Here is a 23,622-nt window from a genome sequence, read left to right as displayed (position 1 = left end):
CAAAGTGGAAACCTTGGGCTTCCAACTGCAGAAAGTTAAACTCTCACAACTTGAAAACATGGTTAAGAGGAGCCTTGGGCTCACAGGAGATTGCAAGCCTGACTGGAACCTGCATTTTTGCCTTGAGCGACCCTCAGCAAAGCAACCCACCTGACTGTGAGGTGCCCACCCTGTTGAATGACAAAATTATAAGGTAACAATCGTGTCTTCGTTTACGCTTCTAAGTTTGCTGTGACAACACAAAATTGAGGTAGTGTGTGATGTTTTTAAAAAGTTCAAAGTAAACAGAATGTCTAGGGAAAAAGCATTATTCCACTTAAGGCAAACAGTGATATGGTATGCCTAAACAGTGCTAAAATTAAATACTTTATGAGTGTGTATACTAACAGACAAAGCTCAAAAGTAAATATATTATAAATAAATAAATAAATAAATAAACATTGAAGGCTGGCATGACGGCATGCCCCTCTAACCCCAGCACCTGGGGGCTGAGGCAGGAAGATCTCTGTGATTTTTAAGATCAGCCTGTTTTACAAAATGAGCTCCAAGCCAACCAGCACTACATAGGGAAATCCTGTTCAAAGAAAAGAAAAGAAAAGAAAAGAAAAGAGAAAGGATAAATTGGGGAAGAAGAACTGGTGATACAGCTCAGTTGTCAGCACATGTACAGTAGTATGCATGAGGCCCCGAGTTTGGTCTGTACATTGCACAAATTGGGCTACTTGCAAGGAGAAGTGTGTGCATGCCTGGGGATCCCAGAACTCGAGAGGTAGAGGCAAGGGGATCAGGAGTTCAAGGTCATCGCTGTCAGCCTAACATCAATCGATGATACCTAAAACCTGGTTTCTAAAAGACAAAGAAAACCCTAAACCAGAAATCACACATAAAAATTTTTTAAATTAAATTTTAAAAATATAAATTATCAAACACATGTATTTAATCATATTTATATAATTATTAAAATGAGAAAACTTGTATAACTTTTAATTTAAGGACACATCTAAATGAAAAAATGTTTAATATACAAGATAGAGTTGAGCGAGATTACCTACTTATGGAGGAAGAATAGACACACAGATAGATAGATAGATAGCCATCCAGATAGATAAATGATAGATAGGTTAATGTATATATATGTATATTTATATGTATATATATCCTAACATATATTGTCATGGATTATGGATTATTACTGGAATTCAACAGTATTAGTATTTCTTATTTCTTAGCCTAGTGCTGAATACATGGGCTCTTTATTTCATTATTTTTTAAAGACCATCTATTACTACACATTTACATGAGCAGCACATTTCACCTATTTAAAACGTCCCCAATTCTTGAAGTATAACCTCTTGTCTTCCTACATTATGCACTGGATAATAAGTTCATCAAATGCATTTAAATACAGTAACAGCCAAGGAGGCAGTCATCACTTCACCCTAATTGGTGATGGCAGTCGAGGCAGGTTAGCAGAGTGAGCCAGGAGACCGGACACCCACGGGCCATCACTCTTCTGTGCTGTATGCTTTCCATGTTCAATCTGATATGGGGGGGAGGGGAAGTAGTGGGGAAACTCAAGAGCTAATGACAGTGGGATAGGAAGACACAAGCAGAGGGTTGCAAATGCGTTTTGTATTTATTGGAATATTTAGACAATGGATTGTAAAGTAGTGATTAGCCTGCAGCCTCACTGTGGGGAAAGTCACTTATCCAGCTGCACAGTCAGTCATAATATTGAGCTGTTCTCCTCATACATTTCAAACAGACTTGGGGTTCTTACGAATCGACGAATCACCTTACTGAGAACCATAGGGACTCCTTGAGGAAATATGACATGTCAGGGGTCCCTATGATTTACATATTAGTCCTCTAAATCTACCTCTACTTCGAGTGCAGTTCTGAATATTGCTTGCGTGAGTCATCGGGCTGCCAGGAAAGATGTCAGGTAGATATATCTGTGCCATACGTCCTCATCTCTTGGAACAAAGTAATGCTACGTTAGGTTTTTACTAACTGTATTTCCCATAATCAGCTTGCAAGGAGAAGTGTACCCCCAAGATGATAGACACTTTTAGCACTTTCTGGTTTGCAGAATTGGGTACCCAGTCTTTCTCTTCGTTTTATTTCATAGGATAGATGAAGGTGGTCGGTTACTTACCACGATCTAAGGGACCATGGAATACATCACATCAATGGATGGCCCTAAAGTTAACAATGGACATATGAATGTGAGATGAACCCATTGTTGCTTGTTTTTGTTTTCTTTTCATCTTGGATACTGTGAAAAGTTAGAGATTATTACTATTCATTCCACTGTCATCCTAGGACCAGTGTAGAAAGGCACTTACAGTCACTGCTCTTCTATCCTGCTTCATTGCCTTTTCTTTGAGCAATTCTTCCTTCTTATCAAACATGTCTATCAAATCAGTCAATCAGTATATTCAGGACTTCAGGATGAGTTCTTTGAAAAAAAAAATGTAGTAATCTTCTTCCTCTATGCAAGGCTCTAATATATATTACCCCATTTCATTCCCAAAGCAAAGTAGGAGAGTTACTACATAGAGTTCTAACATTCATAGGAAAAATACCAACCCCTAAAGCACTGAAGTGGTCTGTCCAGGATCATAGGTACCAAGCCATAAGATAGGAATGTGAGTCGTTTATGTTTACTGTACCCAGGTGATTCAATAATGCTACCTCACTCCTTTTGTCACAATAGCGAGTCCCCATTCATCACTTTCCCTTTATTGTCACATGTCACTCCCATATATACTCATATCTACCATGCATTACTATCATTGACTTCTACATCCAGTATTTTACTGTCTGGTAGCACACAGGACAGTCAGACACTAATATGGAAATAATCTGGCAATAACCAAACAGTTTATGGTGCCTCCTGAAGCAAAAACACTTCCAGTTTAAAATGACTCATCACTTCCTTTGGATCTTCTACTTTATTTTTATTTTTTAAGCTTTTATTTATTATGTGTACAGTATGATCAGATCACATTATAGATGGTTGTGAGCCACCATGTGGTTGCTGGGAATTGAACTCAGGCTCTCTGGAAGAGCAGTCAGTGCTCTCAACCACTGAGCCATCTCTCCAGCCCCCCCCCCCCGACACCTTATTAAATCACTCATTAGTGCCTATATTATTCAATTTCTCTGTTTTGGACTGGAAAAGTAGCTGTAGATTTTAACTCATATGGAATACTGTCATTCTTATACCAGTCAGTAACTAGCCATGAAACCACTTCATTAATTTAAGTTGAGGAAATTTAATACATATACAGTGAATGACAGATGTGCTAGGAAGCCAACAGAGGATATTAAAAACAACCAAAAGATTAGCGACACTAAGAAATGATTTCTAAGACTGGGGTAACAAAAGTTTCTATTATTCAAAAACTTGGACATCAGCCAGCACTGTCTAGCTGAGAACTAAAACCAAAATAAAGAATCCATCCACCTTTGTAAGTTGTCATCAAAGATGTCTTTGCATTGCCCCTTTCTCATACTCTCCTGGCTACTGCTCAAGCCATGGATCAAATCTCCCTAGAGTCAGTTGGCTATGGGATCTGAGGAACATCTTTTGCAGGTCCACAGTAGGAAACTAATATTAGCAGAACACACAACTCACCTCCCAAGGCCTGAAAGAGAAGTTTAGAGTTGCAGTGTGATTGCTAAATTACGTCTGATTTATTTCTGGTTTGGATAATGAAATGATCTGCAAACCAGACCTTAAAGCTTTTGCTAGGTAATGCAGCTGGGTTAGTGAAAATGGTGGTAAGAACACAGGATAAGAAGGGCAGCATCAGGGAGTCTGTGGGAGAGTGAGAAGGAAGGATGGAAGAACCTGGAGGAGACAAGAATGCTGCAAGAGCCAACAGAACCAACTAACCTAGACCCATAGGGCTTACAAGGGTGGAAGCACACACCAAAGAGCATATGTGGACTGGACCTAGACTCCCTACACATATGTAACCCATGGGCAGTTTGGTCTTTCTGTGGGTCACTTAGTAAGTTGAGTGGGTGCTGTCTATGACATGGATTCAGGTGCCTGCTTTTGACCCCTTCGCCCTAACGGAGCTGCCTTGCTTGACCTCAGTGGGTGAGGATGCGCTCAGTCCTCATGCAGCTTGATGTGCTGGTGTGGGTGGGTTCATGAAGGGCTCCCCTTTTCTGAGAACAAGGGGAGAGAGGATATGGTGAAGAGGGTGAAAGGGAGGGACTGGGAGGAGACTATGTAAAGAAAAAACATAAATTAAAAATAAATTTTAAAAAACTATGGTAATTTAACTTTTAAAAGTGGTGCCACATGAATATCTTCATATCTTCTCATTACATACTTTAAGTAAGAATAACTGATATTATTCCATAACAATATGTGCTATAATCATACAATTTATTTGGGCCTAATAAAGGAAGATATTGTTTATTGTGTCTCAAACCACGGGTGCCTCCAATTACATAATCATTTTATAAGCCTCCATCCACTCAAGACCTATTAGTCAGTATGTAGCTTGCTAATGCCCAGAAGGAAACCGATTTTCATGTGACAGAGAGAAGTCCTCAGAAAGCAAAGAGAAAAGATAAGACTTAGATACACAGAGAACAAAGTTACCCTAGCTATTGGGACTAGAACAGCAATGAACATGAATGTGCAAGTATCTCTATAGAAGATAAAAGTCTTTGGCTATATGCCCAGAAGTGCTACAAGTGAGTCACATGATACTTCTGTTTCTAGGTCCTGAGAAACCATTAAAGTGGCTACACTGGTTTACACTCCTGCCAATAGAATGTATCTCTTTTCTGCACATCTACATCAATACTTGTTATCATTTGTACCCTGATGATGGCTATTTTTGTTTAATTTCTTTAAAGTTTAAAAACATGTATAGAGGGGCTGCAGAGATGGCTCAGAGGTTAAGAGTATGGGTTGTTCTTCCAAAGGTCCTAAGTTCAATTCCTAACAACCACATGGTGGCTCACAACCATCCATAGTGAGATCTGGTGCCCTTTTACTGGCAGGCAGCATACTGTATAAATAAAGATAAATAATAAATCTAAAAATATGCTACTCATTAAAAACGTGGAAATATGGTATATGTACTTGTTTGTGCATATGTGCACTTGTGTATAGCTACTTGGGTACATGCATGTGTCCATGGAGGTCAGAGGTTGTCCTCTATCACAAAACAGTGGTGTGCACAGGTCTGTAATCCCAGCTACCTGGGAAACTGAAGCAGGAATCTTTCAAGTTCAAGGTCTGCCTGGACTTCAGAGTGAGTTCAAAGTCAGCCTCGGAAACTTAGTGGGATTACATCTCAAAACAAAAAGTAAAAAGAGGTTGTATAACCTGATGGTACTATACATCCAAGCATAGAGCCCCAGTTCAATCAGTACTATTAAAACAAAAAAAATTTTTTAAAGGAGCTATTAATTTCCAAAATGATCTTGCAGTATCAGAAATATTAAAAATTCTACATATTTGATGACCATGACATCCTGTGTTGGTCTAGCTTTAAGCATCCTTGACTCTTTTTTTTTTTTTTTAAATTTTAAGAACTGTAACTTATCAACTTTCCATCACAAATGAGGGAGGGAATCATGAGACCAAACCCTTCTCTCATAAGGTATGGGCAGCAAGGGTTTCTGGGAGCGTTCAGTGGGGGTGAAGCCACTAGTAACTTGCCCACACTTCAGTAAACAACCTCCTACCCATGTTCATGGCAAGCAACTCCAGCTGAACTCGGTGGATCATGAAACAATAATTTAAAAGAGACATGAAAGTAGAACTGGGGACGTCTTAGGAGGAAGATAGGTGTCCACAGGAGTGACAAGGAGATGACTGGCAGCAATAAGGGGTAAAAACACACGAAATACATTATATATAAGTAGGAAATTAACAAAGAATAAATGAATAAATAAACTGCAAATTGCAAAAGCCAGAACATGGTGGTATATACATATAATCCCAGCACTTGTAAGGTTGAGGCAAGGGCACTGTCATATATGTGAGGCCAATCTGGGCTATATATTGAAATTGTCTGAAAAAAAAAAGGAATAAAAAAAAATAAAAACAGAAAGGAAGGAAAGAAGAAGGAAAGGAGGGACGGAGGGAGGGAACCAGGGTGGCATGAAAGCTAGATCGAATGGTGCAGGGAAAACCACCAGCTACCACACAGGTTCAGGCAAGGGCATCACGAGTTCAATGGGAGCCTGGTCTACAGTGTGGGACCACTGTTTGTTGTTAAGTTTTAACACTACCACCAACACAGTGGTTATTTAAGCTATGTCTCATCCTTCACGTGGCTCTAACTATGAATGGAGTATGTACTGGCATTGTAAGAACGCTGGCATGAATTTGACATGAATCAAAAGTTAGAAGCAGGAGAAGGCTATGCTCTCATTACAACTGAATACACTTTGGTATTTGAACTCATAAGTGTGCTGGGAAACTACAAAGATAGATGTGTGTGTGTGTGTGTGTGTGTGTGTGTGTGTGTGTGTGTGTGTGTGCACGTATGTGTGTGTGTGTATACATGTGTGTGTGTGTGCACACATGCACTTGGGTGTGCATGTGTCTGTCTGTCTGTCTGTGTCTGTATGTGTACATATGTATGTATAATATATTTCTAGGGTTTACAGTCAGCTTATGTGTAAAACATGCTGACAAAATGTGATTCCCTTGCATTATTAAAAGATAATCCCAGATTTTGCTTTATTAAAAAATGATATATTTTTGGGGTTTTGTTTGTTTGGCTGTTTGGATTGGTTTGGTTTGGGGTTTTTGTTTTGTTTGGTTTGAGACAGGTTTCTCTGTATAGCCTTGGCTGTCCTGGACTCATTTTGTAGACCAGGCTGGCCTCGAACTCACAGCAATGTGCTTGCCTCTGTCTCCCCAGTGCTGGGATTACAGGCATGTGCCACAGGCATGCTCAGAAAAAGGTGAATTCTTTTTTTTTATGTGCCAAATGCTTATGGCAAACCTGACACTGAAATTTAGTGAAAAGAAGGTGATGATTAAAAAAAAAAAAGTAAGTAGTAAATGAATTGAAGTATCAATCTGGAGAAGAAAGTAACCTAACTTACCTGGCAACACATTCAAGAGTAAGTGTCAAAGAGAAGCAAACGTAAGTATGAACCTAAGACAATAAAAGTTTCAGAAGAAATTCCTAAACACAGAATTCCTAAGCAATACACACACAAAAAAATACTCATAAAGTCTAAAAATCAAGCAATTTCTGTCTGATTAAAAATTACCATTAAGAAGTCTAGAAAGACAGAAATATCCTGGTTTGGGAAGGCTCTGGATTTACTCTCCAGTGGCCGGGAATGAGGAGAGGACCTGATATTAGAAGAGGAGGAGAATCAATAAATAAAAAGGATGATATTCATTACAGCTATTCTTTTTTTTAAATTTTATTTAATTAATTTATTCAGATTACAACTCAATTGTTATCACCTCACTTGTATCCTCCCATTCCTTCCTCCTGCCCACTTTCACCCTACTCCCTTCCCCTAGGTCTATGACCGAGGGGGACCTACTCCCCCACTTTATGGTCATAGGCTGTCAAGTCTCATCTTGGTAACCTGCTTATTCTTTCTTTGAGTGCCACCAGGCCTCACTACCAAGGGAAGGTCGTTGAATATGGGGCACCAGAGTTCATGTCATAGTCCCGGTTCTCCACATAATTGTGGAGAATGTCCTGTTCATTGGCTAGATCAGAGTAAGGGTTCGATGTTTAGTACTTGTATTGTTCTTGGTTAGTGCAATAGTTTGAACAGACTCCCCTGGGGCCTGATCCACCCATTACAATGTTCTTCTTGTAGGTTTCTAAGATCTGCTGGATCTTTCTATTTCCCATAATCTGTATTTCTCTTACCTAGAGTCCCAGTAGGAAGTCCTCACATCTATCTTAGTCTCCTGGTAAGTGAAGACTTTCATGGAACATGCCTTTTGGGCTAGTGCCCAATTATAAGTGAGTATATACCATGTGAGTCTTTCAGCTTCTGGGTTAACTCACTCAGTATGATCATTTCTAGTTCCATCCATTTGTCCATAAATTTCGGGATTTCCTTGTTTTTTTTTATAGCTGAGCAGTATTCCATAGTGTAAATGTACCACAGTTTCTTTATCCATTCTTTAACTGAGGGACATTTAGGCTGTTTCCAGGTTCTGGCTATTATGAATAAGGGTGCTATAAACATGATTGAGCATATGTCCTTGTTGTGTGGTGGAGCATTTTCTGGGTATATTCCAAGGAGTGGAATAGCTGGGTCTTGAGGAAGCCCTATTTCCAGTTTTCTGAGAAAGCGTCAGATACATTTCCAAAGTGGTTGTACCAGTTTGCATTCTCACCAGCAATGAAGGAGTGTTCCTCTCTCCCCACATCCTCACCAGCATGTGGTGTCACTTGAATTTTTGATCTTAGCCATTCTGATGGGTGTAAGATGGAATCTCACAGTCATTTTGATTTGCATTTCTCTGATGCTAAATACGTTGAGCATTTATTTAAGTGTTTCTCAGCCATTCGATATTCCTCTGTTGAGAATTCTCTATTTAGTTATGAGCCCCATTTCTTACTTGGGTTATTCAGTTTGGTAGTGTTTAATTTCTCACTACAGCTATTCTTATAACTAGTCAACAGAGAAATGCAAAATCAACCACAGTGCAATACTTCTATCTGTACACAAGAATGAAGAAGACAGAAACAATAAAGAAATAATAATAAACAAGAAAGAAAGAATAATATGTTGACAATGTAAGAAATATCAAATATGAGTCTTTTCTACCAAATTGTAGAAGACTTGTGTTTAGGACAATTAAGATCTACTTCCCCCACCTTGTAAGACTTGTGTGCAAATGCTTTACTTCTTCCCACCCAGTAAAATGTTTGTTTATACAAGAATCCACTGCTCTGTTCTAGGAATTTGATGGCCTGGAGCAGAGACCCCTTCCCCTTCCTCCTTTTTTTTCTGTGCACCAGGTTTTGTTTTGTTTTGTTTTGTTCTTTTTTTTTTTTTTTTCAGACTAGCCAGTTGAGGAAGATTCTGAGGACCCCAACCAATGGGTAAAAGACACATCTCCCATCAGAGTTAGAATAAAACCCCAAATGCTCTTCCTGAATAGATTTCTTCCACTGAGCACAGCCTCTTGATCAAGGGTTTTGCCTTCTCCAGACACTTCATTTGATGTGGTGCTCTATTTCTTTGAAACCAGGAACATATTTCTAACAAAAATGAAGAGGAATCACTTTGCAAATCTGCTTAGGAATATTTATAACATTTGAAAAGCATTATGTTCTCCAGTCCAGGTGAGCATGTACATAAATATTCAACAACATTCAGCTAAACTCTCCATACCAAACCGGAAATACCACAAATAGCCACGAACAACGAAGCTTTCCAGTGGATTGCAATAAACTTAGACAATGGAATGGCAACCGAGATTATAAAGATGCCTCAGTTGTGTACAAAATTACATATAGTGAGTAGAAAAAATACACAAAGCAGATGCATACAGTGTAATTTTATTATATGAAACTTGATAGGTAGGGATCCAGGAGATAAGGGGCAGGAAAGGCAGGCTACCTGTGATGGCACTGGTGCACTGGCTTATTTTAGTTACATAGGGCTGTTTAGACGAGGGCAAACTAACAGAAAAATTGAGTCCAAATAGATGGCTCATCCAGTATAGGGGGTATAGGTGCTTGCCGACAAACTGAGGGCTTGAGTTCAGTCCTTGAGACCCACATGTTGGAAGAGACTTCTACAAGCTCTGTGACCTCTACACATATACATCACACACACACACACACACACACACACACACACACACACACAGGATAAGTTTTTTAAAAAGTTAAAAGTGAGCTGGGCGTGGTGGTGCATGCCTTTAATCCCAGCACTCGGGAGGCAGAGGCAGGAGGATTGCTGTGAGTTCGAGGCCAGCCTGGTCTACAAAGCGAGTCCGGAACCGCTAAGATAACATAGAGAAACCCTGTCTCGAAAAATAATAAATAAGTAAATAAGTAAGTAAGTAAGTAAGTAAGTAAATAGTTAAAACTGAAACAAATATAAGACAACTGAACGCCAGAAGCGACAAAGCACAGTTCGGGCCTCTCGCTCCGCCCACCTTCCCATTTGCGCAGTCGCAGGCTTATGAACCGGAAATCTCCTTGGCTGGGACTGCAGGCTTCAGGAAGTGCCCTTAGTCCCGCCCCTTCCGCTCGTCTGCCTTCCCGCCTCTGGTCTCCACCTCGGGCCTCCTCGCGGGCTGTACCTGCTGAAGCCAGTCCCTGAGGCAACGGCGCCGTGTGGGCCCGCAGGCCCTGCCCGCCAGGATGAACATCCGCAATGCCCGGCCTGACGACCTGATGAACATGCAGCACTGCAACCTGCTCTGCCTGCCGGAGAACTACCAGATGAAGTACTACTTCTACCACGGCCTGTCGTGGCCCCAGCTCTCCTACATCGCGGAGGACGAGGACGGCAAGATAGTGGGCTATGTCCTGGCCAAGATGGAGGAGGACCCCGACGATGTCCCCCACGGGCACATCACCTCGCTGGCGGTGAAGCGCTCGCACAGGCGCCTCGGCCTGGCCCAGAAGCTGATGGACCAGGCCTCACGGGCGATGATCGAGAACTTCAGCGCCAAGTACGTGTCCCTGCATGTCAGGAAGAGCAACAGGGCGGCCCTGCACCTGTATTCTAACACCCTCAACTTCCAGGTTAGTGAGGTGGAACCCAAGTACTATGCCGATGGGGAAGACGCCTACGCCATGAAGCGCGATCTCTCAACGATGGCAGATGAGCTGAGAAGGCAGCTGATGCTGAAGAAAAGCGGCTATGTGGTTCTGGGCTCCAGGGAGGCCCAGGGTGGCACACTTCCGGGTGCTGAAGAGGCCTCTCATCTGGAGAACCCCGCTGGCGAAGACAGTGGCAGCGACAGCACGGATGTCCAGGACAGCTCGGAGGACTTGGATTCCACCTCCTAGAGCCTTGCCTGAGGTATTCTCTTTCCCTGGCCCGGCCCCTCTGTACCCTTTTGCTTTGTTTCTTGGCCTGTGCCTTACCTTCCTTGTACTTTTGCTAAGCTTTTTTGGTGACTGTTAAGTCATCACTTTCAGACAAATACTACATTTTTCCTGAATGCAGTTGAGGTATCCACAGTGTCACCTATGCCATAATCTTGCTAAAAGAACCGTAGGTTTCTTTTTGAGAGCCAACCAGTGTTTTGTTTTGTTTTAAGTAGAAAACAGAAAGATGTATTGAACAATATACTGTGCAGTCAGAAAAATCTAGAATGAGAATGAAGCAATTTTGACAGAAGGATGTCATGCTTTCTTCAGCAAATAAGTAGCATTTTAAGGAGGGAGGGGGTTGTAGCTCAGTGGTAGTGTACCTGCCTAGCATGCAGACAGTCCTGGATTCAATTCCCACCACCACCACCAAAGCCAAACAAAAGAATTTTCTATTAAACTAAAGATCATAGCAGCCAAACAATCATTGGGACACTTGTACTCTCTATTCAAACAAACCAAGAAGACATTTTTTTTCTGAGGCTCTGTCCTGTTAAGTGTGCTAAATGTGAAATGAAGTAATTATTCTAAAAAAAATATTTTTTAGTCAAGTAAACTAATGTAATGCCTAGAATTTGTTTTTAAATACACCAGCAAAATGAAAGACACAAAAAATAGTCCAGGTTGGGAATTCAAATAAGATAAATAGCCCAAAAAGTACAGGGGTGAAGTCGGGTGGAGGAGAGTGTGTAGCCTGTGAATGGCCCCGAGTTTGATCTTAAGGACTTCCAAAAAGGTCTAAAAATAAAAAAAGAATGCCAGCGTGGCATAACAACTGAAGGTGAGAAATATGTACTGTGGGTGCCTTATGCTGTCTTTTCACTCTTGGATTTGTGAAAATTCACACAAAAACTTAGAGCAGAGTATTATATTTGCTAAACCATTCTTAGAAGCCAGTAAGGCTACACATAGTGGCACGTGTCTAAAATTTCAGCTCTTAAGAGGTAGGAACATCTTGAGTTTGCAACCATCCTGGGCTAGTGAGATCTTATTTTTATATATTTATATATTTTTAAGGAAAAAGAAGGTGTTTTTAAGACTCAAGGGCTAAAGGCACTCATAGCCAAGCCTGATGTGTTTAATTTCAGTCCCTGGGAACCGTGTGATAAAAGTCATCCTCTGATCTCTACACATGTGCCTGTAAATATATATAGATAATTCTTTTTTAACACACCAGCAAGTACCTTTTTAAAGCTACTGTCTTAGACACAGGCTCGGTTGTAATAATAAAACACCACAGTATTTCTTCCAGAAAGAATTCCATCATGTAATTCAAGGGTCTCTATGCTTATAGCAGTTTTAAAGTTCCAGCAGGATTCATCTGATCCAGGATCAAGACAGCAGAAGAATGTAAAGGGAAGAGGGGGGATAAAGTTGAACAAAACAGAGAGATGTCATCAAATTCCTACCTGTCTCAGAACCTTTCTTGACAGAGGCAGACACTCAGCTGCCCAGTTTGCACTAGGCCCAGCATTCTATACACAGTTCTGTGTTTAAAGTATAAGGAGAAGAAAGAACATCAAACACAAAAGAATGTTTTATCATTTAATAACATTTATTAAAGTTATATCTTTTAAAAATCTCAGGGTGGGGAGCAGTGACCCACTCCTATAGTCCCAGCACTCAGGGAGGCAGAGGCAGGTGGATCACTGTTGAGTTCCAGGCCAGCCTGATCTACGAAGCAAGTCCAGGACAGCCAGGACTACACAGGGGAAACCCTGTCTCAAAAAAAAAAAAAAAAAGCAAATCTCTGGAAGAACATAGGACATGCTGGCCATATCTCTTTGTGGTAATTCTGTCTCTTGAAGTGTTAAATTGGTTGAGAATGGAGCTAATAAGAATGTCTTAAAATGCTAGATACAAAATATAGTAAATTCAGAAGCCCTTAGGACCTGAGAAATAAAGTAAATAAAAACATCTGCTCATCTATTAGATGAAAAGAAAAATACCAGAAAAGATTGAGTCTTGCATGGAAGTGATAACTCTCATACAAATACAGTTCAGTTGTACTGTTTGCTTATGTAGCATAATTGAATCTTAGTTTTTTGTATTCAACTACACCTTCCTTCCAGGTTGATATCTCCTGAGATGTTTCTGTTTCTCCTTCCTTTTCTCCCTCCCTCCCTCCCTCCCTCCCTCCCTCTCTCCCTTCCTTCCTTTCCTTTGTCATAGTAAGCTCTGCATGGCCAGCCTGGAATGTGTCATATAGACCAGGCTAGCCTTGAATGTGATTTGATTCGCTTGTGTTTGCCTCCTGGCTTCTAAGACGTTTCTGTGACCCTATCTAATGTTTGCTCCTCATTTGTCATTTTTGGGTCATATCCAACCAGAGGCCACTGGATCTTGCTGGGGTCATTTATAAGTTAGGGTGCAGTGCTCTGCATAAAGTAACTAAACTGTTAAATAAAGGAGCCTCTGACTTAGTGGTTTAGAAATCAGTCTTCCATCATAGAGCAGTGTGGGTTGCAGGGTCATAAAGACTAGGTGGGGAGGAAAGGGAATCTGCTCCTTCAAAGCTCCTCAGACTCCACCTAGAACAGGTCTCTGTTGGTAATCTGGCAAAGCCTGAGGACCTCTTCCCAGGGGAGATGGTTTCCTGAAGGTGTCACAATTGGATTAAAGACAAAAATTTCCGAAGTAGGACTTTTGAGGTTTTTAAATGTCTATAACAATAATATATGTGCTTCAGTAGCTAAGAAATAACAGTCTAGCAGTATGAGTATTGATTAGTTATCTCTAAACAGGCTTGAGTATAGTTTAAATGGCATTTGAGATGCCTGCAATAGTCATAATATGATATGAACTTACTATGATTTTATTGTGACAAAGCAAGTACTTCTGGTGCAAACACAACTGAAATAAGTGCAAAGTTTCTGTTCCTTGCTTACTGATTCCTGTTTTATAAAACAATGTCTTCTGCCTGTTTGTGCACATTTAGGTAGCAGGGAAAGGAAGAAAGTAAATAGAGAACTTCATAGAGGCTTTAAAAATCAGCACTAATTTTCCAGTGAATGGCAAGGGAGATAAAGAAGTGTTGTTTAGCTTTGTCCCAGGAGGGAAAACGAGGCATTCTGGCAAACTGCAGCATTTCTTCCACAATGAGAAACATCCTTGTTATGCTGTGGATTTGGGAAGCTGCTTCATGCTTAGCCAAAGGCAGAGGGTCCCTGTTGCTCCCCTTCAAGACACACCCACAGGGAATTCTGGGAATCCACCAAGGGTTTTTACATAAATAGATAGCATGTTTATTCTGCTTTTGTACACATTTGAGCAAGTTAACAATAGGATTCTACCCCCACCTTCTGCTTTTTTGTCTCTTTCAACTGTGAAAGAAATTATATTCCCATGTTATTGGAAGCTTTACTGTGGGCCTATTAATCACCAGCTCATAGCTTTACTTGCCTAAATGAGAAAAGGCAATGGTAAAACAAGAAAGAACATGAAAGAAATGAGATTGTACTATAAAAATATTACTACACTGCTGCAATTTGGTACCCCTTCCTTTGAAGACACATACAGAAAATGGCCTAAAGAGAGTGAGTTTCACTTCTCCTTATTCCCATTTTGAGTGAGTAGGACAGTTGGTGAATGAGGACTTGAGTGTCTTCATCCTAAAAAATAATAAACATCACTGCTTTTCCTATAGCACTCACTGTACTGCCTCAGCTGTTCTCAGGACTGTCTGTGAGTGCCTCCTTAGTCATGCTACCCCTGGAAGCTCACCATTTACAGGTCAGGCTGTCATGTAGTAGAGAGCACTGCATACACAGAATACTTAGAGAGCAGTGACTCGGCCACTTGGGCTCCACACATGTGAAGGTTAAATACGATGCTTTCGGTCTTGCTAAGCGCACCTCACGCTGTAGATTCTGCTACTGACAGAAGCTAATAGTAACCGTGCGGCCCCCTTCCTTCACAGCAATCAAATGGTGAGTGTTGCATCTGAGCTGCAACAGTTTGCAATCTTGGAAAGGAGATGGATTTGAGCACTAAAATAGCTTTTTCAGACAAGCTCAACGGCAAAGCACTCAGCTGAGCCAATGCTAGCAACAGCAGAGTTCCTAGGGAGCCATAGCAGTGGAGACAGGTTGAGCAGTTCAAGCCATGCCAGCCGAGGCAGGAATGGCATCAAAATGCATCCTGTCTCCTGGCAGGAAGTATCTGCCTGATGCCTAATAACAAAAAGGAGAAATCAAAGTCTTCACATTTTTTGGTTGAACTGGCACCAGTGAGTGAACTAAGGTTACTTTAGCGACTTTCGCTTTTCTAGTTTATTCCTCCTGTCGCAAAGCTGTCATTCCAGCAGAAAGTTGTTAAATGTTCACATGAGCATTCACTGAAATAGACTGTTCTTAATTTTACCAGACAACTAATTATAACTGGAATGATATAATGAAATGTGGGAGAAAGTTAGGGACTGACAGGCTGGGTAAATTCCACGTATAACCTTAGCCCAGATGTGCCAGGGACTATAGATGTCAAATGCAGCTGCATACCATGACGATAAAGAACGCTGAGAAGAGATGAGCTCCTGTTTTCAAAAGCTAATCAGATAGAGTCGATTTGCTGAATTATTTATAATCTCTAATGGTGTCACCTCTCAATCAGTGTGTAATATACACAGGCTGGCTGAAACACCGACTTTGTCAGAGGTGACACATAAAGGCAGAGATTGATTTTCTTCTGAGTCTCACTCTGTGTACCCTCCATGCTCTACTATGTTAAAATCAATATACTTAGTGGTGAACAAGGTAAGAAAAGGGACACTAAAACTCTACTCATTGAGAGTGGTTTTTTTTTAAGTCAGTATAAATCTAAAAATATTATACAATGACATTTTATAAATTAATATCCCCAGAATATTACAGATTTTTATGTATTGTAAAACCATAGCATTCTCTTCCCAGTTCAGAAAGTTTTTATCAACAATTAACATTTTTTCTATAGGCTTCCATGGCCTACCATTCAGAACAGCTAGTGATGTAGGCTTAGCAGTGAAGAGCATACACTGCGCCTGCAGATGACCTGAATTCGGTCCTCAGCCCCGCCACCCATCTCTTCAGCCCCAGAGTATCTGACACCCTCTTCTGGTCTCCAAGGGGATCTACACTCATGTGCATATACCTGCAAACAGACATACACTTAACTAGAAGCAAAATCATAAAAATAAAAGAATCCCTGGTAATATTAAAAAATGAACTTAATAAGTTAATAAATTAAGGGATACCATATATCTTTTGAAGAAAATCTTCATAAAAAGTATCTGTACCAGAAAACAAATTGCCGTAGAGATTTATTACACTGTTACTTGAGTTTTCCACTTTAGTTTCTTAAAATTGCCAATCAGTATTTGCTGAGATAACTGAAACAGCCATAAAGTATTTAGGGTTATATAGTTTTATAACTATGCTAACTGTTCATTAGAAACTGGGAAAGGCAGTGCTAGTGTCTGTGGCCTGTTTCCTCGTATCTTACTCCTTCTCTAGAACACTACTTATGCTTCTTGTTAAAAAATGGATTTTTATAAATTTTAATTTCATATATGTTTGTGTATGACTGAATGCAGGTCTTGTAGAGGCCAGAGCCATAGGATCCCTTTGACACTGGAATTACAAGTGGTTGCAAACCACCTTGGCATGGTGCTAGGAACTGAACTCAGGGGCCCTGAAAGAAAAGTACACACACCACTGAGCCATCTCTATAGCTCCCAAATATGAAGTGTAAACATTCAGTTTTGCATAATGTTGCCTCCTGTTTGATTCTGCATTATTCTGGAAACAGGCTTTTCTGTAATGATAATTTTTATACAAAAAATGTTTCGTGACTGCTCTGTGCGTAAGAGTAACCTCTATTTTATTACTTCTGTGTGCAAGGTAGATAGAAAAAGATAATTCAATTTTTATAGTTGTGATATTTTGTTATTGTTTTGTTTTCAACTAAAATTAGGCAGAAACATTTCTGGCCTTCTTAAAAAAAACTCAGTCTATTCACGTATCACACAGACCTTTAACAGGGCTCATGTCTTGTTTATCTTTTTAAATATCTGACGTGTTCATTCCTGTTAGACGCTCAGCAGATAGCCATGACTGAATGAACAAGCCTTAAGTTATGTTGAAGATCCACAATCTATACTTTGGATTCCTGACCAACTTTCACTGAAAAAGATGACTTACAGAGCTGCACACTGCCTGGTGATAACCAGGAACTAAGGCATTTCATCTCTGCACTGTTAACTCCTGTCTTCATTTTCTTTTAAATGATTTGTTTTTGAGGCAGTATCTAACTCTCTAGCCCAGGCTTGCCTGGAAGTAAAGTGGTTTGCCTGCCGGCCCTCTGAGTGCTAAGACTACAGGCATGTGCAATCATCCGGAGCATGGAAAATCCTTTTGAGTAAAATAGGATGGGAAGATATCAAAAGAAGAATCTCAGTTTCTTTAGCTTTGGAAACATTCTCTAGAGGAGACTGGACCTGCAAATATTAGGAAATGCTATATTTCCTGCTTTTGCGGGGGACCTCACATCTGTGATAACTTTGTGGTGTGGTCTGATTCCCACCAACTTCTGTGGGGATCCTGCAGAGCAAACTGATTAGTGGTTCATCTGCTGTTGAAGTCTTAGCCATTACGTTCCTGTACTTTTTAAAAACTTGTTTGGGAATTTACTGCATGTGCATAATACACTTTAATCAACTACATCTCCCCTCCTTCCCCTTCTGCCACCACCACTTAGCCTCTTGACTTCATGTACTTAAAAAACAAGATATCTAATGCTGCCAGTATGTGCATGGGTATAGGGTCCTCTACTGGAGCGTAAGTGCCCTCTCAGGGACCACACCTCCGAAGAAAACTGACATTCTTCCATAGCACTTTCAGGGCTGTCAGAGACCTGCCTTCCACCGATGCTCACATACTCTCTTTTCTCAACAGCAGTGCTGATCTTCGGGTCTCAGCCAGTCTATTGTGAGAACCCTGGCTTAGCTGGCGTATTCTGCAGTGTATTCATGGATTTTCGCCCAGTGACTCAAGTGGCTTGTCATTTTCAACTCTCCATAACCTTCCACATAAAGCTACTATGATCATGAAGGAACAGCTCAGCACAAGAGCCAAGGAATCTTGGAGCCTGCCCTGCCGTGACAGCACATTATGGCCTCCTCTTACCATGCTACGCTGTACTGTTTGTAGTGGTCCTACGTTGGGTTGTGGTTTTACTGCATGGTTGTCTTTTAGAAATGCCAGACAGGAAGCAGAAAGATTCCTGAAGTTGTCAGCATGCAGGTTTTGCCATTGTTTGTCTGGGTTTCCATCACTAAGGGGGTAGTTGGGGCCATCAAGTTACACCTCATGCCCTCTTCCGCTTCTAATTGAGTTATCTATTTCCTCCTGCTTTCTCTGGAACTCCCTGTGTTCTATATCCACATTCAAGGGGTACTCTTCCCTTTTCCAGTGGGAGAATGTGATAAAGAAGGGCTCCACTACACCACACAAGCAGAATGTATAGATTTTAGGAAAAGATCAAGCAGTGATTAAATTGCACGGTCATCTGCTTGCTCACATCAATTGCTTTTTGTCTTGGTGTTTGTTTGCTTCCTTTTATAATGATGTCACTTGCCATTTATTGAGGATCAGGATTGTTCACATACAATGCTATGACATTTACTAACATATGTGATCCTGTGTGTAATCCTGTGAGGCAGGCATTATTATCTCTGTTTTACAGGTAAGAAACATGGAAGCAGTACAGGGAATAACTATTTGGTGTTTCAGTCCAATCCTGCATGAAATCAAAGCCAAATTTCCTTCTTTGCTCCTGTTTGGACTCAGAATTGATTTGCAAAGCAGTGTTAATGTTTCAAATGACAACAAGGAGACTCTGTTGTTTAAAAGCGTTCTGTATTGACTTAGTATGTAACAACCACGTGTCAACTGTAAATATTTATGTAACCTTCCATTGTAATCCCTTTAAATATTTCAGTAAAAATAAGTGAAGGTAGAAAGATTTGACTCAGGCAGAAAAGTCACAGATAGATGGACTTAGAACTGAGTAATGTTTTCATATTCTCTGACCGCTAACTACCAAAATATCCAGCATGCTCGTGTTTACGTTTTTATGAAAACTGGAATATGGATTTACATCTAAGCCCTGACATTAACCAGCTGATGACAAGAGATAAGTCTGTCCTCTGTAATCCATATCAGCCTGATAAGTACTGCTTACAAAGCCACCCCTGTGTGTGGAGGATGCCTGTCTAAGAGTAAAGGCTTGCCTGTAGCAGAGATAGAACTTTCGTTTTTCTCCCTAAAAGGATTTGCCATTTTGTGTGTCAACACAGTCCTCTCTGTCTTTCCATTTTCCATTTTTTTCCTCCTTTTTAATTTTCTCCCTTACTCTGAAATGGTTTTATTTTTTCCCCTCAAGCATGTGATTATCTCTTTATTTTTAAATATTACAGCTTTCTAACATCTGTCTCCAGGGCAGCATAATCTTACTGATGAAATATTCCATGTTTTCCTTGAGCCCTTGTCAATATGTCTTCGCAGTAACAGCCCAGCAGATGGAGAAACAGAAGGAGTAGCCTTAGCCTACCTGAGTGATTTCTCCCCAGCCCAGCGCCAGCCAGTCTCTTGTAACCTGACTGTAATCATCAGAGCAATTGGGAAATAAGGAAGGCTTCCAGACGTTTGCAGTGTGGCTGGATAAAACTATTGGTGCTTTTCTTTGTTACCAGGAGACAACAGGAACCCTTCAGAGCAGCAACCTACACAGTGTGGGTTATGCCTGTTTAGATAATAAAAGTAAACAGTATTTTAACATTGTTTGGGGCGTAAATTAGCAAGTTCTCAGGCGATTCCAGGGGAGTGCTGCTGACTGAATAGAAGCAGCAGTTCTCCCATCACTGGGAGTGGAAGCCTCTAGCACTGCTTCCCTGACAGCGTTGTTCTTTTCACACAGACCAAATTATGATTTTTTTTTCTCTGAATAGACCACTTGCTTTTTACTTAAGCCTGGTCCTAGAGAGACCAAAGCAAGGATGTAGTATAGTTCAGTGGTGTAAGGACAGTTGTGCTGGTTGTAGAGGGTGACCCCCACCCTTTCTGGCTGGGTGGCTTTACAGAAACCATTGGGTGGACCTTGTGTCGTCAGCAAATTGTTCACAGGTATTACTCACCAGGACGTAAAGTTTTGTTTAGTTGTGGCATCAACTTGTGAATAAAGCCTGTGAGTTACATAACTAAAAAAAATCTGCTTTTCCCTTGGAGATAAGAGCAATAAGAAAGATGATATGAAATAAAATAATGGAATATGGGAGTGAGTGAGACACACAGAGTAGTGCTGGAAATTAACAAAGCTGGTATGCTTTAAATGGATCAAGAAATAAAGGAATTTTTTCATTAGTTCTATGTAATGCTGATATTGACTAGTAAGGATCTAAAACTCAACTTGTAACCAGTCTAAGACACATGTAACTACTTGCTACATTAATTTGAATTAGACCCTAAATAATTCAGAATCTCATTCATTGACATAAATGCTGTTTTTGATACTGTGTCAAGAGGTTGATGACCAAGTAATTTCAATAGTAAGTTCCAGACATACCAAAATAGATATAATAAAAATGTTTATATATACATATATGTTGTATGAAGTAAATTAATAGCCAGCATTTGCATCTTGTATCGTAATCCTTTCATGTGCTGAGTTCTTGCATGGCTTCCAGGGATTTGACCTGACTACGTGGGGAGGGAATGAAAAGAAGACAAATGCAGCTGCACAGAAAATCTGGGACTGGGTGGTTGGGGGCTCTCCGATGGAGAAACTCCAGCATTGTGGACATTCAGCATGCTTATTATATTCAGCTTGGTAGAGAGAGAGGCAGGGTTAGCTAATGGAGAAGGAGCCGTCCCTGTAAAGAAGCAGTCTTCAGGCCATAAATACCTTGAGGGAGAAAGCTGTGCTGGGGAGACCTTTTCTGCACACACTGTGAGTATCTGCACGCAGATCAGAGGACGTTTGCCAGGTCTAAGCCTTAGCCAAGAGTGGAGAGGTACCATTTCCCCATGAATCCTTGACACGACCACACCCATGTCAGCAGTCCATACTCGCTCAGAATATTCTCTGCTCCCACATTACTGCACTAGCTTTCCTTCCCGTCTTTAAAAAAAAGACAAAACAAACAAACAAAAAAACATGAGTGGTCTGTGGGATTTCTTTTTAAGATATCACTTCTTTATTTCTTATCTTTTTACATTTATTATGTTGGGTGGGCACATGCACCACAGTGGTGCCCATGTGCTGTCAGGGGACAACTTGTGGCAATTGATTTTTCCTTCTACTACATGGGGGCCAGGGAGTGGACTGTTCTTTATTCTAACATATTACAGGAATTTGAAAAGGGCTGTGAATTACCACGTCCTCCACTCAAACAATTTATAGCCAATGTTTTTTTCAAGTTCCATTCATGAAATTGCTTTAGGATCACACCAGGCACCCTGTTAAAAGTTGTCCTTTCCTTGTCTCTGGGAACTCGGGCCTGGTGCTGTGAACATTTCCCTAGCAGTTGCTTTGCACTGTACCATCTGAAAGTCAAGATTAGTGCAAGGAGTCACATCTGTGGAGACGAAGTACAAGATGCATAAGAATTCAAAGGAGGCTGGGAACTTAACTGATTGGACAAACTTGTTTGCTATAAACATGGGGAGGATTGGCGAATCTATTTTTTTCTCTTTTCTGCAAACCTAAACTGGTTCTCAAATAATTTTACATTTCACAGAAATGAGCATTTGATACACCAATGCCTTTGCACGTGGTGTGATTGTCCCATGTTCTTCCAAGGAATTTGGCATCATTACATTCTGCCTCTACTCCACCCTTATTTCAAGAAGGAACGATAGCTCCGGCTCAGCCTTGGTTCTATGTGGCACAAGCCTGAAGAGGGAGAATGCTCACAAGACACACTGAAACTTCCTCAGTTTGCTTACACAACAAAAGAATCAAATTCTGCACAGCCTTATTAGGAGCCAGACACCTGGCTGGTCTGGAACAGCATGCCCTCCTGCCCTTGTCTCCAGCTCCTTTTAGCCACCACCGTCTGGGTGTTGTGTGTTTGAAATCATCGACACAGGACCTGGCCAGATCTTTGAAACAGACCAAGTGCATTGCCATTGTCCTTTATGCTTTTGACTTAAATCCTTCTTCGAAATTTTGAATGATACAGATCGTTTGCCTCGAGGTGCACTCAGAGGGCTATTTAAACACTTCTGCATTATGTGGGCATGAGAATCACATTGTGTCAAGCCCCCACAAAAATCCTGTCACTAATAAGCCACATATATATTGCTTTCCTGACTAAAATTAAGATATATATGCCACCTTTGGAATGGGATCATCACCTCCCCTGAATATTACAAGCGCAAGTTAAGCCGTTTTCGTAAGAGATGGTTTAATAACATGGGAAGTCAGGCCTCAGCATCCAGTGGCTTAAAATTTAGTCTTAGTTTGGTTTATTACCACCTGGACAACCTCTGACCACCCCCCCCCCCAATTTTCTCATTTACAAAATAGGGATGAAAACATCTTGCCTTTCAGGTTTTGTGGTAATGAGGGAATCTGAGGAGGTTTTGTGTTATTTTTTCAATAGACATATACACATCAATGCTGATAGCTTTCCTATGGAGAGTCTACAGACATGCGTGGTCATTTGCTTTTGTTCTCTCCAGTGACGAGGGGTGGGGTGGGGGTTGGGGGGCCGGGGCTGGTTGAAATCATTGTCTCATAGAACTTATCACTAGACCAGAAACAGATACGTGTGTTCATAAGGGATGGAGGATGAAGAAGGCAGTGAATTTCTATAATTGTAACAAATTGACTCTATCACTTTCCTTGTTCTGCTACCATGAAACTCCTTTCACACTGTAACATGGACTTTAGGGTAATCTAGATCCATGTTCCTAGGCCTTAGTCATTCAGGTTTGGCTCCAGAATAAAGTATCATTTATCGTATTTAAGGTGAGATCTGTGGAAGCTCCTGCTGCTAGTGGTGGTGGTGGTGGTGGCGGCGGCGGCGGCGGCGGCGGCGGCGGCGGTGGCGGTGGTGTGGGTGTGTCTACATCCCCTGTGCATGAAAGCTTAGCTTTTCCTTGTGAAGCAGTAAAAAAGATGGGTGAGCTTGCATCATGGCATGTAACTATGATTCAGCATGTGAAAAGTGGAAACAGAAGGATCAGGAGTTCAAGGTCATCATTGCCCACATACAGAATTTAAGAGCTACAAGAGACCCTGTCTCAAAAGGAAAAATTTTTTAAAAACCTGAAGAAATCAACAACACTGAAGTGCTCTCAGGCAGGTCATTAGGGAGGGTGTATTAGTGAACTTGTTAGAGAATTGAGTTCCCCGAAATCACTTAGACCTCTGCAGACCCTTTAAGGGCAACAATCTCCACTGTAGTTTTCAGCGTCTCACACATTTATTTACTTTTATTCTGTTGAGATGGTAGGAAGTGGATTGCTTTGGGAACACTAAACATCTAGGGCTGAAG

The 23,622-nt window shown here is 40.9% G+C and overlaps 1 protein-coding gene across 3 annotated transcripts; it reads left to right on the top strand.

The window, feature by feature from the left end:
* Nucleotides 1-10,237: 10,237 nt before the first annotated feature.
* On the top strand, nucleotides 10,238-22,746 carry NAA11 (N-alpha-acetyltransferase 11, NatA catalytic subunit). Of its 3 annotated transcripts, none has more exons than XM_084758095.1 (2): nucleotides 10,238-11,019; nucleotides 22,726-22,746. In XM_084758095.1, the coding sequence occupies exon 1, from the start codon at nucleotides 10,353-10,355 to the stop codon at nucleotides 11,004-11,006; it is 654 nt and encodes a 217-aa protein (XP_084614221.1). In that variant the 5' UTR covers nucleotides 10,238-10,352; the 3' UTR covers nucleotides 11,007-11,019; nucleotides 22,726-22,746. The 3 variants fall into 3 exon arrangements, with proteins under 3 accessions (XP_084614221.1, XP_084614220.1, XP_084614219.1); XM_084758094.1 differs by lacking the exon at nucleotides 22,726-22,746 and adding an exon at nucleotides 18,020-20,718; XM_084758093.1 differs by lacking the exon at nucleotides 22,726-22,746 and adding an exon at nucleotides 18,017-20,718.
* The last annotated feature ends 876 nt before the right edge of the window (nucleotides 22,747-23,622 follow it).

This window comes from Acomys minous (assembly GCF_964271855.1).
Source record: "Acomys minous genome assembly, chromosome: 15".
Classification (NCBI taxonomy): Eukaryota; Metazoa; Chordata; class Mammalia; order Rodentia; family Muridae; genus Acomys; species Acomys minous.
Note: the sequence above shows the minus strand (reverse complement) of the source record. Positions and strands in the feature narration are given on the sequence as shown.

Coding starts and splice junctions, on each gene's coding strand:
- NAA11 (XM_084758095.1), top strand. CDS start 10,353: ATGAACATCCGCAATGCCCGGCCTGACGACCTGATGAACATGCAGCAC.